The 19,379-nt window shown below is 42.1% G+C and overlaps 1 protein-coding gene across 1 annotated transcript; it reads left to right on the forward strand.

The window, feature by feature from the left end:
- Positions 1-8,583: 8,583 nt before the first annotated feature.
- LOC143266626 (uncharacterized) lies at positions 8,584-10,425 on the forward strand. The gene is made up of 4 exons (XM_076542070.1): positions 8,584-9,286; positions 9,375-9,503; positions 9,819-9,980; positions 10,327-10,425. The coding sequence occupies exons 1-4, from the start codon at positions 9,263-9,265 to the stop codon at positions 10,423-10,425; spliced, it is 414 nt and encodes a 137-aa protein (XP_076398185.1). The 5' UTR covers positions 8,584-9,262.
- Positions 10,426-19,379: the final 8,954 nt, after the last annotated feature.

A 19,379-nucleotide genomic window follows, 5' to 3' on the forward strand; every position in this document is an offset into this window, starting at 1 on the left:
TGTCCCCGTTGGCCGCAACGCCAGCAGTGGGTCTCTTGGACTCACGTGGTCTCTCCTCTCATGAGTTGCAGAATCATTCCCTTTGGTGGAAAGGACCAACGTGGCTTCAATCCGTTAAATTGCCCTGGCCAACTCAGTCTCTTACTTTATCTTCAGATCTTTTGCCCGAAGACCGTAAGAACGCCATAACTTGCGCGGTTACCACCGTAAAACCTAGCCCGTCATGGATTACCTGGTTTTCCTCTTGGCCAAGGTTACTACGAGTCACCGCCTATTTACTCCGATTTTCAACAAAGTTACGCCTGCGGACAAAACACATGGTTTCTGCGAATGCATGCACCGACACGTTCGACCAGCCAAACGTCTTGCATTTGCACGAAATTCAGCACGCCAAAATTATTATACTGCATCTCATTCAACGCTAGTTATTTCCCCAGGAAGTAGAGTTACTCACAACGAAGCAAAAAATTCCAAGTTCCAGCCCCTTAGCACCTCTTAACTCTTTCCTTGGCGCCGACGGTTTAATACGCGTTGGAGGGCGTCTTCATAAATCTAACCTTCCGGATAAAACAAAACACCCCATAGTCCTGCAATCCCATCCCGTCGTCGATGCATTAATAACGCACCATCATTTGCGTAATCTGCATGCTGGACCATCGCTCACGTTAGCTGCACTCCGCGACAAATTTTGGATCTTACGCGCTCGGTCTATTATTTGCACCGTATTGCATCGTTGCGTACCATGCACGCGAGAAAACGCATTCGTACCGACGAAGCTGATGGGAACCTTATTGGCCGTGCGCATATATCGTGCAATTAGAGCATTCCTTCATACCGGTGTTGACTACGCCGGACCCATACTCGTGCGCAATGTATCGGGACGTGGGCACAAATTCCACAAAGCATACATAGCCTTATTCATTTGCATGGCAACTAAAGCAATACATTTAGAATTAGTTCACGATTATTGGTTCGCTGCTTTTATTGCCACGTTGCAACGATTTATTTCGCGTCGCGGATTACCACAAAGCCTATATTCCTCATCATCTAAATCGTTGCATCGACAATCACACGCTCACAGCGGAAGAGGTGACCACCTTATTATGTAGAATCGAAGCGTGTTTAAATTCTCGCCCCATTGCCGCAGTGTCAGAAAACCTCGAGGATTACTGTCCGTTGACTCCGGATCATTTTTTGATAGGCGCCCCGTTGATTGCGCTTCCCGAACCTGCCGTACTCGATCTTAACAAGCAACGTCTCTCTCGTTGGCAATCAGTGCAGCGAATCACCGAGGGTTTCTGACGAGCCTGGTCAAAGGATTATTTATGTACCATGCAACAACGACCCAAATGGCGTACCGTGCAACGTCTCGCGAAAGTAGGCCGTCTTGTGTTGTTACGCAACCCTTCAGCGCCTCCTAGTCAATGGTACCTCGAACGCATCGTGTCCTGCCATCCCGGAGATGACAGACTTACTCGCATGGTCACCGCGAAGAGCGCCAAAGCTTCCTACGTTCGACCGATCGCAAAAGTATGTTTTTGACCCGTCGATATTAATGAAGAAACCGTATCCGCGGATAGCATGGCGGGCGGAAATTTAAGCGAAAACTCTCACGCCTCGTAGCTGGGCCCAAAATGCTTTATAATTGTTTTCTTTTCCGTACGTGTATATCTGCGTTTAGCGTCGTGTTTATTGTATTCGTCTCTGCGATTATGCATTCTGTTCTGTATCATAATAACTTGTAAATAGCGTCGCGTGCGTTTGACATTTCGAATGTAAACATTCGAGGCCGGCGGTATGTTTAGAAATGCAAGAGACATCCGTTTATTCTTTCGAAATAGAACTGTAACCGCTAATCCGGTTAACCGAAATTTCTTTTGTTTCGACCGTCCGTGCCCCCCCCCCCCCCCCCCCTTGCCGAAGCATCTAACACAATATAAATACTGCTCAGCTAACCGTGTTGTATTATTGCCATTATCGCCTTTATCAAAGTTATTGTCCGAATTCATCGTCAGTTTTTTTTTCGTCTTGTTGCGTGTATAATAAACTTTAGTTTTTGTGAACGTTAAAATCGTGTGTCATTATTTGCGGCCAATTCAACCAAGTCCAGCTCCAATTCAGCCAGCGTCGGAAACAATAATGTTGCTCATTATTTTTTAAATATTATGTTCATCCAGTATTATTAGCTTTTTATATGATACTTTAGTATTATAATTATGTAAATTGCACAAAAAAATGTTCATTTTTAACACTGAAATGGAAAAAGATATAAACCATAGATATATTCAATGTTTATGGAAGGTGAAAGTTGTGATCATCATCTCGGTTCACCTACCAAGTAGATTTAAATGAAAACTGGAAGCATCCCGAAAAAGGATCTGTAATGATATCTTGCGGTAATTTGCGGTCTTCTGAGTTATTTACATTTTTGTTCACACACGGGCCTTATTATCATACGTAACAATAACGGTTCCGGACGTTTTTCAAATATATCGTCGCTGATCTTTGTAAAAGATCTTGTTTTGTAGGTAAGATTTCAATATGCTCATCCATATATATATTACATATTAGATATTTAAAATTTATTCAACAATTTAAAAAATAAAAATTTATTTACAATTTCTAATATTAAAAAATTAATTTGTTAATGAACAAAATATTATTCTGATAGTTCAAACATTCAAGATTAAATTGAAAAAATTTAACTAATTTCGATAAATAGCTTCCAACATAAAAGTTCATACGTACTAGTTAACTAACTGTATTAGTTAACTAACAAATCCAAATTCGATTTTTAACACAAAAAATCAATTTGTAACACTAATATAATCATCTTATCGAAAATCATTTGAATAATTTATCTCAGAATCGAAGACATTAGTTTTGTCCACGTTTTCGCCGTGTTTCGCCACTGTGCGACGGCTTCGTCGATGAGGCCGTGCGCCGCCGCCACCATGAACCCGGCATATGGGATCGGGAGCAGCGACTCGTCGCTGCTCTGCATCTCGGACCAGGAGTCGGGACGCGGGTCGCCAAACGTGGACGGCAGCACCGTGGGATGGAAGGAGGTCCTGCCGAGGAGGAGGACCCGAAGAGAATACCGCGACGAGGGATCAGACACGTTCGCGTCGACGATGTCCAACAAGGGACTCCCGGCGGTTAAGACCCCGGTCAGGAACAGGGGCAAACTCGTGGAATCGCAAAATGGTAGGAAGACCACTGCGAACTTAGGGGAGGCGGACGTGAAATGGATCGCGAACGCGCTCGCGAGACCTAGTCGCGAGAAGCAGAGGGCCATCACTCTCCAGGTCGAAGAGGCTGCGGTGGCCAAGCGCAAGACAGCTGCAATGTTGCAGCTGACGCTCGAAGAGGAGGGTCTGTCTGGCGCAATGCCTGACAGCCAGACCCAGCAAAGGGAGCTTGCCCCTTCCAGACGTCACAGATGTCGCCAGGGAGGCGTAACACCTCCCCGGATGTGACTTGACCTCCCGGATGGTCAACAGAGCGGAGGAGATCAGGATGGTTGCCGGGAAGTCAACCAACCTGAAAGGTACATACGTCCGGAAGCTCAGGGAGATATCCATTGTAGTAGAGACCTACGCCACGGAGATGGGGAAGAGGCAACTGAACCCCCCACCCCTCATACGTGAATAAAGAGACGCGCGAATTGCGCGACGCCCTCCATCCTGAGAAGGAAAGGACCTCAGCACTGCAGCGGTGGCTAGAGCAGGCGCGGACCGGGTTGGGACAGAGCCCCACCCCACTATGCCCCCTCACCGGCGAGTGATGCCCACTTGTACGCCGACCGATTGGACGGTCCCGATTCGACGCATTCCAATTCGAAGCGGTGCCGATTGGACGCGTTCCAATTCTGAGCAGAGCTTATAGAACATAACCTAACCAAATTTAACAGCTTCGAATTGGGACGCGTCCAATCGGCACCGCTTCGAATTGGAACGCGTCGAATCGGAACCGTCCAATCGGGACGCGTCCAATCGGTCGGCGTCCAAGTGGGACACCCCCCCCCCCCCCCCCCCCCCCCCAGCAAATCTGGGGAGACGCCGGTCGGCCCAGCAATGAGGAGGAAGAGACCCAGGAGAATCTCCTCATCGACGGACAGGGAGGAAGCCAGGATTCCAAAGGTGGCCCTGACAAGAGCCTGGACGCCGGCCACCCTCGCAGAAGGCGAGGGACTGTGCGAGGAAGATGAAGGAGCAACGGCGATGTGCCCCGAAAGCCTCTTCCAACCCGTGGCGACCGAAACTTCGGTCCGAGAATTCCCAACGCAGGGAATGGGGATTCAGGACATCATAGGGGCGCACAGTGGTCCAAATCGAGAAATTCAGTGACATTTTAGTGTAACTTTTAAACCGTACGTGATATCATCACACAATTTGAACCAGATAATGTAGAGATACTAGGTTATTAATAGGTAAAAAAAACTGTATCATAGTTGTTGTTGTTGTTATTATTATTATTATTGTATTGTGTTGTATAATGTGTTATATTATTTTCTGTTATCAAAATTCGGTGCAATGTGATTCCGGTATTACGACTATTAGAAACTGAAATTTCAGGAAATTGTGTGGGTAAGTGCGTAGAACCGGTGACTAGGAATTTGTAGTTCCGGGTTCGATTCCCGGCAACCGATATACAAATTTTCTTTCAAAGAAAAATACAATTCAAAGAAAATCTTTATTGAAGGAATGAAAAATATATTAGGCGTCGTTCTAAAATATGTGTCGTTTTAGAAAAACAATCTCTTACGCTCGACTCCTCAATTCATTCTGACTTCACAATATTCAATAAAATCTGTATAGAAATTATATTTATTTATCGTTCATTGAAACACATGTAGGACAGTGACATTTTTTACAATACTATATTTTTTCACGCTTTGTGCATTCCGTTTTTTGATTGCTGTTATTGACACGTCAATCTGCTCGTTATCTGATGTCTTTTATTCAAATAGGAGTGGAGGAAACTCCCTCTTGCTTTGTCACTGATCTTGTTCCATATTTGCTAAATCAGCTGCTACTTCTTCTCCGCTTGATTCGGTTTTTTCATTTACAAAGTATCTACAACAGATAAAATGATATGATTATGTTAAATATTATTTTTATGTAACAACGAGGTAAAACGGTTATCGTTTAACTACTACAATAATAATTTTTTTTTTTACGTGGGGGAAATCCAAAGATACCCCGCACCCTTGGGGGAGGGCACGGGGTTATGTGGGACTTTTACCCACTAAAACCCCCACGATGGTCCTTCTCCAGCGCATGAGTGAGACCCCAGGAACTCTTAAAATAAAACCAAAACTAATTCTTACGGCAATGCCCGAACCACCGAGGCACCACCGTCCCCCCTGGGGCAGCGTGCAGGGCGTCCTGGGCCCCCACCCAGAACGCCACTGCCCTTGCACAATAATAATTACTATAATATGTATGTTAGCTTGAATGCATTTTTGGGGAATCGTTGAAGTCAATTAACCGTTGGTATTTTGTCCTTGAACGATTTATGAATGAGAACGATGTTCATTATGAATGTGGCCGCAGAGTGGGGAAGGCGAGGATGCTGAAAGAATGAACGAAGTCCGTGATATATAAAAACAATATCTAACATATATTATTGTTATTTTATGTATATATGTAAGATATTTATAGACGTAAATATAGTATTAATTACTTTAATAATCTGTAACAATAAAAATTATTAACAGTGCAAGCAAAATTTTTACTCACGGATGGATTCTGACAAATCTATCGTACGATGCCCCTGGAGAACGACGTCACACGGCAGTCTACAGCGAGAGTGTGGGTACGGTGGGCGGTTACTCAGGAATCGCTCCGAAATGTGCAACTAATTACGAGTTCTGCTTTATAGGAAGGGAAAGGGTTTAAAGTGCTTTTAGTTATTTGCGGTTTACCAGCGTCCAGAAACTCGATAGATACCATGATCTATGAGTACAATTGCAGAATGCAATTGTCAACCATCGGTAGAGGTCGATGGTACTGCACTTTACAGTACAGTGCGACGCCGGACTGTTACAACCTCTGTATTAGATTTTTTAAGCGCTCTCTTTCCTCTATTATGAATGAGGGTTCCCTAATTGGCATACCCCTGTTATACCAGCTGTCTATGTACTCCGGTAACATGCATTGCATGTAAAATTGAATTAATTTTGGCTCCATTTCGAATTGCCAAAATGCGTCGTCTCTTTGGACGACAGTGTATTTTATCCCTTTCGGGATCCAAATACAAAATATACAATATTTTCTACCTGTTATGTGCAGTTGGCCTTGCACTTGGTAGAAGTATGTATGTGTTTTGCTTAGTTTAGAACCTGTTTCTTCTGTAAATATGCGTCGGATAGACGGAATCGACTTGATCGCCTCTTCCGGCAACAAGTTCTTAGCGATTTTTGGGTATTTGATTTCAACGATGCCCTCTTCATCAATAACACCATCCGGTGATGCTCCCAAGAATGGATGCGAATACGAGAAAAATTCCGCATTCTCTGATTTCTGTACCTATACATTTTTCCAGTTCTTAACGGGCAATATCTTCACATTCTTGCCCGTATTTAACTGCAGGTACACTAATTATTTTCGGATACAATATTCTTCGGACCAAGTTCGCACATAATGTATCACTTTTGCGACGGCATACGCTTCCAAAATTGGACGCTGTTAAAAGTTTTGATTTATAACTGTACCAGCGTTGATTTTTGCTTTGCCCAATTGTTTCCTTTTCAATAGCGTCTTTTCTTTCTTGCCACTTCTGGAGCATTTTCAAATGTTTTTCCTTTTCCAATTTATAAATATCTGGATTCATATCCGCTTGTGCAGCGTTTGGTCCATAATTAAAATCTTTTTGGGAGCGTAATTTTTTTTGTGCTCGCGCTCCAATATTTTTTGTGCTCGCGCTCCAATATTTTTTTGACGTTTTTCATTGACTATGTTGTTGGCACGTTTTCTTTTCTTTTCCATATTGCATACAGCTGTGGCCGGTTTCTTGTTCATCCTTATACTCAAGCGGGATAGTGCTTCTTTGGTGTTGTATTGTAATACAGCGGCAGCACATCTTGCCGTGTACGAACCTCTTTCTCCGAGATTCAGTCTTTTTCCACCAATATATTTGGCGACGATCCCGTTAAAGCTTTCCACGCTATTATTGTTGCAGCTGTATAATAAGCTTTCTGCATGAGCTACTAATGGTTTCAGTATATCCTTAATTTGTTGATATATTCCCATATTCTTTAATTGTGGGACGATATTTTTTTCGTTCTCTTTGTTTTCCCCGTCGCAGAAGTATTTTATTTGACTGCACTCCGCATGTTCACCGAAGACATGGCTTGGCATGTTATATATATCGCCGTATAAATTTTTAATTTATTCGGCGGTCGATACATTTTCTTTATCTCTATATTGCGCGGCTTTTACTATCGCCGTTCGTATCCGCCGAATGTTATTTTCAACAGCTTTCCCCATACTTCCTGCTGTCGTTTTTTTTTGCAATTTCTCTCAATTTTCGGCAGAAATTCCGTAATAAATGATTTGTGCATTCAATTTTCTTCACACGAATTTCTGTTTTGTACGGATCGGCATCAATAATTTTTTTATATACGCTGCTATCTCCATCAGCGATTAGTGTGGAATAAATCAATCCCCGCTTCTGCACGCTGGTTTTGAAACCTTCCACTATGGCATCGCCTTCCATAGCGGTGGACGCTTGATTCCTTGTCCAGTTTTTGAAAGAGACATGTTTTCGGGGTTGTTCCTTTCTTCTTATAGCACAATCACAAATTTTACATGTTTTGTTCCGCACTCCGATGAATAAAATTTTTCTGGTGCGATATCCAATTATTGCGCCAACTCCCGACGCAGAGTTATATGTTCCGGTGCGATATGATCGTTTCATCCAGCTTCCGTCGGCGATGACGAGAATGTGCGGGATTCCAGAACCTGGAAGAATATCTCCTCTTTCAATAGCTAATTGATTTTCTTCTTCAGCCGCTGCTATCATTTCTTTTTCTGCTGCAGCAATCAACGAATTCACGATTTCATCGTGATGCTTTACATATTGCCTCTTCGACATACATTGTATGTTCATTGCAGCAAGAAATTCTTCCAATTGGGCGTAGCTGCCACCAGTAAATATCGTACCAGCCACGGCACTTTGATTAATATTCATTTCTTGAACTTCATCAGGTTGACTGTGGATTTCACCTTTATAATGGCACATAGTGCACACTACGCTGAGGGTTGTCCTCAGGCCCGACCGTTTTATGCCGGTTATTTCCAGATATTTTATTCCACAATCTTCCCTGTTCTCGGCATGGTTGCTCATTTTTTTCAATTCTTCAAACATATGGCGCATATTCACAATGCTCGAGCCATTGTAGATAGATGACATTTTTTCTGACTCGGTCGTTCTTATTTTTTCTATTAGTAAATTTTCTTACAGGTCTGAATTATCCGCGGATATGGTATTTTCCTCAATTTCTTCCGACGGACAATAAATCCCATCGGATGTTGACGGCTGATTTATAAATTCTACACCAATATTTTTCTTCTTATTAGTTATGCCGTCAACACTTTCCAATTTTTTCTTCTGAGCGGCTAATAAGCATTCTCTTCTTTTGCGCCACGCCCTTCTTTGTGAATATCTTCTTTTTGAAAGGGGCAATGTTTTCTTCATTCCTTTCGTATTATACACATTTTCCACCGTTTCTTCGCCTTCGGCAATGCACACATTTATGGTGTTCATATTACAAACTTTACTCACAATTTTTCACGCACTGTTTGAAACACACAGTTGTGTACACTTACAGTGAAATAAAAAAAATTCGCGATCGTTTCATACTTTATCCTTATTTGTACTTTTGTACGTTATCGCAGTAAAATGTCGCGAACTATACTGTGATATATTTTTTTTCCGGTCGAAAAATGCTTGGTGAGAAGGCATTTGTTTATTTCTCGATACTTGTATACAGGGTGTCTCACAATTCGTGTAACTCCCGTAAAGGAGTGGTAGAGGATTTAATGCTGAATAAAATTTCCCTTTGCAAAAATAGGCTTTGAAACTTCGTTTTTTAATTATGAGCGAAAAGCATGCACCAATCATAGCGTGAGGATTACATCCTTTACCATCTCTTTACCTTGAGTTACACGAGTTGTGAGACACCCTGTATGTGTGTGGATGATCGGGACTCGCCATCGGTCGCGATCATCGCTTGTTCGTCATTACAAGAGAAACCATGGCCGAAGCCGCATCAAGCAAGGTATGTACAACATTATGAATATAAGAAATTAATATTATTACATGATAGTAATTACGATAAAAAAATAAATAAATCGTTTTATATGCAGATGGAAGTTGTAGAAGAGCAAAGGGAAATGAAAGAAGTTGTAGAAGAACAAAGAGAAATGAAGGAGACTAACAAGGCGACGGAGGAGCAGCCAAAAAATAGCTCAAACGACGGGCCGCCAACAGGCACGGTAAGTCAAGCATTTGATATTTCTTTCTTTCGATGCATTTATTTAGAACACATTACATGTTCATGGAATATTATTATTACGAACATATCGAAATCTGGCTGGAAATGTGTGTCCATGTTGATTGCTCAACGATTTCGTGAAGAAAGAAACAGTTGACAAGCAGCTGGCAAACGATGAAAAACGGCAGAATTCAATGCGTTCATAATAATATATACTGTCGCAATTATTTCAGAAACTTATAATTACTGTCGATAATACATGTCGGTGATCCTTTTTTGAAAATTAAAATGTGTAATATTTATTATTCTGTTTCAGCTAAAAAAAATTACTAAAGAAATTAATTTATGGAGGCTATGCTGGGCGCGGACGAGGAGGCCACGGCCGGTCGCGCCGAGGCAGGCGCGGAAATTCAGGCGGTGGCCGTGGCGGCTCCCAAGGAGGCCGTGGCGGCACCCAAGGAGGCGAACACTCCATACGGCGCGAGCGCGGAGTAATTATAAAGTTGTTTACGAATAATTATAAAGTTGTTTTGTAAAATTTTTTGGAATAAATGTATAATATAAATTTAATGAAAACTTTGATTTAATTTTAAAAAATCTCTCCCTCCCTCCCTCCCTCTCTCTCTCTCTCTCTCTCTCTCTCTCTCTCTCTCTCTCTCTCTCTCTCTCTCTCTCTCTCTCCCTCCCTCTCTCTCTCTCTCTCCCTGTCTCTTAAAAAACAGTTATTTCACTGGTCATAGTAGGAATTGTTTACTAAATTAAAATCGAATAAACGTACATGCAGCAATTTTTTTATTTTTGTATCTTATCTTTTGCATATTTAGCAATCCGTACAAGACTTTGTCATTGAACTATGTGACATGCGCGACGATATGCGCAATGGTATGCCAAGTCTAGAAAGCTATGTTGTAGTTACCGACTAATTTATATTTTTATCGACATTGTCGGTAACTTGGCCAAAACAGCAAAAATAGGTGAAAAATAGTACGAGCGCTGCTATCGGATAATCGTTGAACTATATTTCACGGCTTACGGGCATCTGGCTTGCCTAGATCAGCGTCTGTCTCACTCATGCACCTTCGAAAATTCGACTTTATTCTGTACAGAGTATTTATTACTATCTAAAACGATCAGAGCGGCCTGTAGGGAAGTACACTGATGGCCGCTGTACTCGTAAAAACTTCATTTTCGCAATATTTAAGCGTTAAAGTCGAATTTCGGAAATCGCCTCGTCTTCTTCGCACATCGCATTGGTGTGAGAGAAACGACTCGATTTTCCGAAATTCGACTTTTTTAACTATTAACGAAGAGCATATTTCTAATTTAGAAAAAATACTCTTTATTAAGAAAAAAAAAAATGAAGGCAAAATATTAAAATAGGCTCTGAGAAAATCTTCAACAGAAAAACCCGATTTTTCGGGCGAACAGTTGTACTTTTAAAATATCCAACTTTGAATGCTCATATTATTTAAAAGTGGTACTATATTTTCTCAATTTTTTCAGTTTCGACATCAGTGGACATTTAGGAATCAATGTGTACTAGGTAGGTATTCATATTAGAAAGTTGATTTTTTCATGAAATGTCACTGAATTTCTCGATTTGGACCACTGTGGGGCGGTTGACAAGGTTATGACCAAGGTGCTCGAACAAAAGTTCGAGACCTTGGCCGAAGAGTTCCGGACCGGCATGGAAAGGGCCCCGACTGCGAAGAAGCCGGAAGGGGGGCCGAAGACGGCTTTGAAGAGCCGGGAAGAGGACAGGGCCGCACAGAAGAGCGCGGAGCCCTCCCCTAGGCATCAGCCCACCGCAGCCACGCGGGAGGCGTGGGCCAAAGTGGTGGGTAGGAAAGAGAAGCGCGCCGCAAAGAAGGCCCCGAAGTCAGCGGCCAGCGCGGAGGCGAAGAAGTCCGGAAGCGCCAAAGATCAGGTGGCTCAAAGAGTCATAATGCCGAAAAGACAGCGGACAGCGGCGGTCACCCTAACGATCGTTCCTAACGGGAAGACGATCTACAAGGAGGCGCTAACGAAGGCGGTTAGTGCGGTCAAGCCTGAAAATCTGGGCATCAAAAAATTGAAAATCAGCAAGACCAAGGCGGGAGAGATCCTGCTGGGCATCTCAGGCCAGGAGGCCATGAAGAAGGCCCAGGCCCTCGTGGAGAAGCTGAAGCTGGTCTTCGTGGATTCACAGGTACGAGTCGCGAAACCGGTGAAGATGGCCGAGTTCAGGCTGGTGCGACTGGACGACTCCGCAACCAACGAAACAATCACGCGCGCGGTTGCGCTGATCGACGCGAGTGAAGTACGCATCGAGAAAGTGCGTCAATCGATTACGGGGCTTGGGACAGCCTGAGTACGTTGCCCAGTGATCGCCGTCCGCAAGGTGGTTGAGACCGGGAAGGTGCGTGTGGGTTGGGCGCGGACAAAGGTTCTGCTCCTTGAGTCGCGTCCGCAGCACTGCTTCCGGTGCTTGCATACAGGGCATACCCGATATAAGTGCAGCGGATCGAACAGATAGGGACTGTGTTATGCGTGCGGCGGTGCCGGACATATTGCCGCCGACTGTAACAATAAGCGCAGATGCCCGTTGTGCGTCAGCCTGGGGCGTCCAACCGAGCCACAGTCTAGGAGCGAAAGACTGCTCCCAGTTCACTTAGACCCCGACGATAAAGACGCCGGTGGAGAAGAAATAGGAGAAGCCGGCAGCGACCGCCACGAAGAGAATGGAAGACAGGGATGTCCCCAGCAGGAAGAGGAAGGAACCCACCCCGACCAGCAAGGGAGAGGTAGCCCCGACGCCTGCTACGAAGAAGGTTGCCGCGGAGGAGGCAACGGCCAGCGAGGGACCGTCCGTGGAGGGAGCACCCGACGAGGGACAAGCAACCCTGATGGTAGAAGAAAAGGACGTTGTGGAGGCAGCCGCCGACGAGGTAGGTAAGTAATGGGGCCGTCGAGCTCCTTTATTTTAACAAACGTGAACCACTCGGCGAGGACACAGGATCTCCTGATCCACACCCTTAACGAGTGGCAAGCGTCCTTAGGAATTGTAGTAGACCCGTACAAGATTCTCGCTGATAGGAACGGTTGGTTCGGGGACCCGGAAAGATTGGTCGCGATAGTGGCGCGGAATCGCCAGGGTTTTCCGATGTACACTGCATCGGCGGCCGGTCGCGGTGCTGTAATGATTCGCTGGGGTGAAATGGTGGTCGTGGGTGTCTATGCCCCGCCTCATTGGCCCTTAGAGCAGTTCGAGCAATTTCTCGACAGGGTGGGTACAATAGTAGCTGGATGCCCATCGCGGGGCGTAATAATCCTCGGGGATTTTAACGCGCACGCGGTAGAATGGGGAAACTCGTCGACGGATTCGAAGGGCGAGGCGGTCCTTGATTGGGCTGCGGCGCAAGGGCTCCTGTTGTAAAATAGGTGTTCCTTGAGCACGTTCGTGGGGCCCCAGGGGGAATCGGTCGTTGATTTGACCTGGACTTCGCCTGCGGCTGCTCGACGTGTCGCGAACTGGCGGGTGGAGGAGGGTGTGGAAACGTTTAGCGATCATCGCTACGTGCGCGTCGACATTTCTTCTGAAGCCCGGCGTTGCAGAGGTGGGCGTTAAGTGCAATCGACCGCGACTTAGCGGAAGTTGCTGCCCTCGCGGCTTGCTAGCCGGCTTCTCCGGGTTCCTTGGGTCTATGGAATGCGATTGCTGGGGGCGGCCGTACAAGCTTGTTATGGAGAAGTTTCGTCCGTGCCCCCCCCCCATAACAGAGACACCGGATCCTCAATTACTGGTTAGCGTCGTGGAAGTCTTGTTCCCCCGTGTAGAACAACTGACGCAAACTGGACCGTTGCTTCGCCTTCTGCGAAATGACGGTGTGGAGGTAACGGTCGAGGTAAGGTTCGGAGTACTGCCGCGGGCCTTTACGACGTACCTAGCAAGGTGTTGTTCTTGGTGCTCCCACACATCGGGCAAAGGGCGGCGTGACTTTTTACAGGGCGTGTCTCAAGGAGAGAAAATTCCCGGGAATCTGGAAACGGGACAGGCTGGTCCTCCTGCATAAGGGGGGCAGTCGTCCTTCTAGACGAGATAGGGAAGCTCTTCGAGAGAGTTATCGCGGAGAGATCTATCCGAGGTGGGCCCAGATTTGGCGCCATGCGAATTCGGGTTTAGGAAGGTGCGCAGTACGATCGACGCCGTGAATCGAGTCCGGGAGATCGTGGAGGCTGCGACCTCAAGGGGAGGTCTAGCGAAAGCCGTATCATTGGACATCGTCAATGCATTCAACTCGCTTCCGTATTGGGCGATAGAGGAGGGGTTAGGCACTGCGTTCCTGCGGAACTCCGGGATATCATCTCTGACTATCTCCGGGGCCAGTGACGAGATATTGGACGGGTTTTTGCGCGCATGCGCGAGAAATGCAGGAGCGTACGCAGCGTATGTATTTAGTAGCGCCACTAGATGGCGTAGTGTTGTTGGCGGGAAAGCAGTGAAGAAGCAGCCGTTACAAGGTACGTTGTACATATTTAATTATAATGTTATTAAATAATGGTGAAGGTGCCGTAAAAATGCGTAGGATCCGTAGATTTAATCATGCATGGTTAGACAATGACAGCTATAATGTATGGTTAAGACCTACTGTAGATAGAAGTAGAGCGCTTTGTATCGCTTGTAATAAAACTATTAGATGTAGCAATTCCGATGTAGACAATCACGAAAAAATAAATGTACACCGCAGAAATGTAAATTCACTCGATGTTTCGGACGCTGGTGAAGGAGGATACTCGCGCAGAATAATATCACGGATTGCACAAATTTTAAAGTTCACCGAATGTTTATTCACACAGAGACAAAAAGAGAAACAAAACCAAAGATGAACACAAAAAAAATAATGAAATACACAAAATTGTTTAATAACACTTGAAAGATAATTGCCCGCTGAGTGGGATTAAATAATCAATTTTTATGTCTGTTGGGTTTGGCGGTTAGAACCTCTCTGAGCTCGCTGGTATTCGAAGTACGGTAAAGAACGGTGTACGTTGTATTCGGAAACAGAGAGGTAGAGGACGAACAATATGCTCGGGAGACACAGTCGTTTAAATTTGTCATCAAGTAATCAAAACAGGGATGAAAACAGAAAGTTGTTTCAAATGCGTGGACGATCTGAAATAACGGTCAACCGGTGTCCCGAACACTCGATATAAATGATAGCAACAATGATAGTAATAATAATAATGTTACCGAGAGTAGCTTACTGCATACAAACAAAGTGAAACGAGCTGAAATTAAATTATCTGCATTTTTCGCTGAACATAATGTAGCATTTTGTACCGATCATTTAATAAAAGATATTTGTATTGAACCCGAAGTTGTACAGGATCTTTCACTTGCTCGACATAAGTGTGCAAAAATTGTCAAAAATGTAATTGCCAAACGCGAAATTGAGAACATAATTGATTGTCTAAAACCGTGTAGATTTTCGATTGTAATTGATAAAAGTACTGATATTTCCGATACAAAATTAATGTGCGTGCTGGTGAGATATGTATCACCATTAGATGGCATTATAACTTAGGTATTAAAATTATTAAGATTAAATGCTACCGATTGTTCCGCGAGTAAAATTTTCCAAATTTTCAAAAATTCTTCAGACGAGAAACAAATTCCCATTCAAAATATTATTGGACTGGCGTGTGATAATGCGCCAGTTATGTTTAGCCGCAATAATTCATCCATGTCACATTTAAAAATAGAAGTTCCCGAATTAATTACCATAAATTGTATTTGCCATTCTTCCGCTCGTATAGCTAGTCACTCTTGTGACCAATCACCTTCGGCTTGTGAGAATTTAATTAGAGGAGCTGCCACTTATATTTCGGGCAGTGAAAAGAGATGTGCAATTTTGGTTGAATTCCAGGATTTTTTTGAAGTTCAGCGATTAAAAATTTTAAAATTATCAAATACTAGATGGCTTTGCCTCCATAAATGTATTATTAGATTATTAGATAATTGGGATGTTTTAAAAAATTATTTCATTTTAGCAGCAATAGAAGAGAAATCTAGTTTCGCGGAAAGTATTCTGGATTATTTTAACGACCCCGCGATTAAAGCCTATATACTTTTTCTTGAATATTCTCTACATTTTTTTAATAATTTCAATGCTCTGTTTCAGTCTGGCAGTATTTTAATAGATAAATTATACGAAAGTAGCAAAAAATTAGTTCATCAAATAGGGCAAAATTTTATCAAAATTGACGCGTTAAAAAACATAGAATCCTTGAATATAGATAATGTAAATAATATTCAGAATATTGAAAATGTTTATATAGGTCCGGAATGTGAAAATTATTTAGAATCTGTAGAAGTAGAATCTGCCCCTCAAATTAGAATAAATTGTTTGAATTTTTATACTACTGCAGTTCGAGAGAGGCTTGTACGTCTATGTTAAAAACTATGTCAATTAAAACGATCTTTTCGCTACGAAGATTCTGGGGTAAGTGCCGAGAGGTCAAACTCAGTCCTCTTACCAAAGGCATCCCTACCTCCCCACTCCGTGGCCAGATTCTATAGGAATACCCTAATCTCTATGCACGTGTCACGCAGCACCATGACGTCGGGTCATCGGCCACGAGACACGACACCTTCGGTGATCCTCAAAGAAAAAGGCATCGACCGTTAACTATAACATCCGCGACTCTTAGAATTCGTCGCGCAGTTAGATATCGGCCGCCGCCGATCCTTAGCCGATGACAGACGTAGGTTCTCAATATCGGCAACCTAAGACCTCTTAGAAGCAGGTCAAAGACCTTGAATGCATTGCCTTCTGACACGTGTCTCACTTTTGGCACGTGCATGTCCTCTATAGAGGACTCGACGAAAAATTTTTCTGTTTTTAAAGGTCAATAATATGGCGTAAGTGGATTTTTGAAAAATTTATTTGTTTAAAAAATATGTTAAAAATTAACATTATTTTGCAAATTTGTTTAATAAAACGTTGTTCCATTTTGATCAAATTTCACATACATAAACTATAGGCCCAAAGAAAAAATACGGATAAATTGGAATTTTTAATTTCGCTTGTAGAAAAAATATTACTATCGTTGAAGCTATGCGTACGTTTCATACCTTCTGTTCGGTGCTCGTCTGATTTCTGTACGTAGTATTCAGACAATTGTATTATATTATACTTTTTTATAATCTGTTCATTGACAACGGTTAACAACACAGGTAAGTATGTTCCGTATAATAGTATTCATTGTTCGAAGGACCGATGCGCGCTTATGATTGTACACGGCGCGGTGACTTTAAAAGCATGATTAGGATTTCGTTCGGGTAAAAGTAATTATTCGTTTAGAGCTATTTCGCCTTTCGAAACTTTTGTTTTATAACAGACACTTTCGAAATCTGATTCCGCTCTGTATCACCATTTTTTATTACTTTACGATACCACCAAGCATAGTAATTTAACTTTTTAGCGCCGAAGAATTTTTAAGTTTATTGTTCGCAACTGTTTGTCGGGGATTAACATTTATCGTTATATGTCGATTTATTTTCACATTTTTTCAAGGTACCTTTTCAATTGCTACGGTTATTCTTTATTGCGCATGGGATTGTCCATTTCCGTCGCTAAAGGATACCACTCTATACCTGAAAGCTAATTACCGCTGTCTAGACAATTACTATTTCCTTTACTTTTTCTTGACGTTTTTGACCAATCAGGTAAATCGACAGTTTCCCTTTCCAAAGATTGTTACAAAAATGATCAGCCAATCCATGCATTTTACCCCCTCAACATATTACTTTTAAGGTGATTTGTAAAATATTATTTCCAAGAGACTTCAGAACAAATCGAACCATTGAACAGTTAACTGCTAGCCGAGTATAGAATTGCAAGAAGTGTGCTGAACGATTGTGTAGAGTTGTGATTTTTGTTGCGGAGTGGTCTTTCGAGTGCTATTAATTAATCCAAATTAAGTGTTAAGTGATTCATATACATCCACAAGGCTAGAAGGATTTCCAAATCAACTAGTAGTGTTATAAGTTCATTTAATTTTAAACGGTTTATAGTTACATTTTTTTTATTTTTCATTTAATCGATTAACTGTATCGCTATGAAAGTAAATCCGGCTAATATCATAAGCATTTTAATAGATTCCTATAATTATGAAGGTACAGTTCAGCGTACACCTGTAAACGCCAAAGAAATTGATTTAAGTAGCTAATACGATTAAGGACTTAATTAACCGATATGCACAAGCCGGTTATGCTGAAATTGAAACCGAACAAGAATTATTGTTTGAATATAACGTAGATGAAGATAAATTCCCATCATGCAGTCCACATGAGCCAGAAATAAGTGTATCATCGTCACCTGTAGAAGTAAGTGAATCTTCATCTAATTCACCTGATGAAAACGTACATGGGAGGTGTCACATTAGTATTGAATATAAGAAGGATGCTGTAAACTTTTGGAAGAGTGGTAGGAAAAGACCATTATCTTTCAAAAGTGTACAAGCAAGATTTAAAAAAGTAAAAAGTCGCGCACAGTTATATAGGTGGGAACAGCAAATTAGTAGCGGTGGGTCGCGACTTGATAAACTTCGTGATATTGGTAATGTTGTATTAGAAAAATTTGTTTTAGCGCGTAATAGAAATGTAATAGTACACGATATTGATTTAAAACGTTGGGCATTACAAGAGAAACAAAAGTTGAGTTTTGAAGGATTCCAAGCATCACATATGTGGTTATGGAAATTTAAGCGTGCTAACAATATTGTATCCAGAAAGACTACGAAATTCATAACTAGAAATTATTCTGATAATTTGTCCGAAATAAACACGCGAGCAAATGAATTTGTTTCCTGCCTATCTCAATATTTTCGTAGTCATGGCGCAATGAATATTTTCAATTCCGACCAAAGTGGATTTCAACTTGAAATGCACTCTGGAAGGACGCTTTCATGGAAAGGTGAGAGACATACATTATCAGCTATACAGTCCTCATCTGCTTTAACGCATTCTTATACAATACAACCAACTATATCAGCTGATGGTCAACTTTTGTCTCCTCTGTTTATCGTTTTAAAAGAAGCAAGTGGTCAATTAGGACCACGAGTAAGAAGTAGAATATTTACGGCACCTAATGTTATTATCGGAGTATCAACATCAGGCAAATTAAACAAAGATCTTTTCAGACAATGGTTAGAAACAGTGTATTTTCCAAATTCACCAGAAAACAGCATTTTATTACTGGACTCATGGACAGGATACGACCAAAATTTGATAACAAATACTACGCCATCAAACAAAACTTTAACAGTTTTAACTATTCCAAAAAACACTACTGGATTGATACAGCCTTTGGATGTATATGGTTTCAGAATATGGAAAAATTTCACGCGTAAAATATCAGATCTTGTACTTACGTTAGACTTGCAAATTAATTTACATGTACGGGATACAATCATCAAAATGCATTCTTTAATTCATAATCAATTATCCTCACCTAGATATAAAGACCTATTTAAGTACGCATGGTTTCAGTGTGGTTACATCAATAGCAGACCGGAACATTTTGATAATCCTGTTGATTTCAGTTTCAATCAAATTGAAACCATGTATTGCTCAAATTGTCCAGAGGTAGTTGTCGTAAAATGTTCGTGGTGTAAAAGTCATTTGTGTTTCGAACATTTGTTTGAAAATTTTCATTATTGTAATAACTATATAGAATAACTTTTACATAACATGAGTTAGAAGTAATGATATCTGCTTCAATTTTAAAATATATGACTGCATTACATTTTTTACATTTATAATAGTTTAGAAGACCACTCCAAAATGAAAATCACCCAGAATTAGCTCTTTTCAGAGCTTTAAAAAACAGCTCTT

Source organism: Megachile rotundata, chromosome 2 (genome assembly GCF_050947335.1).
Source record: "Megachile rotundata isolate GNS110a chromosome 2, iyMegRotu1, whole genome shotgun sequence".
Lineage (NCBI taxonomy): Eukaryota > Metazoa > Arthropoda > Insecta > Hymenoptera > Megachilidae > Megachile > Megachile rotundata.

Excerpts from the sequence above, each read along its gene's own strand:
- LOC143266626 (XM_076542070.1), top strand. The coding sequence starts at position 9,263 with ATGGCCGAAGCCGCATCAAGCAAG. Across the intron at positions 9,287-9,374 it reads CCGAAGCCGCATCAAGCAAG|ATGGAAGTTGTAGAAGAGCA; the intron begins GTATGTACAACA and ends TTTTATATGCAG. Across the intron at positions 9,504-9,818 it reads ACGGGCCGCCAACAGGCACG|CTAAAAAAAATTACTAAAGA; the intron begins GTAAGTCAAGCA and ends ATTCTGTTTCAG.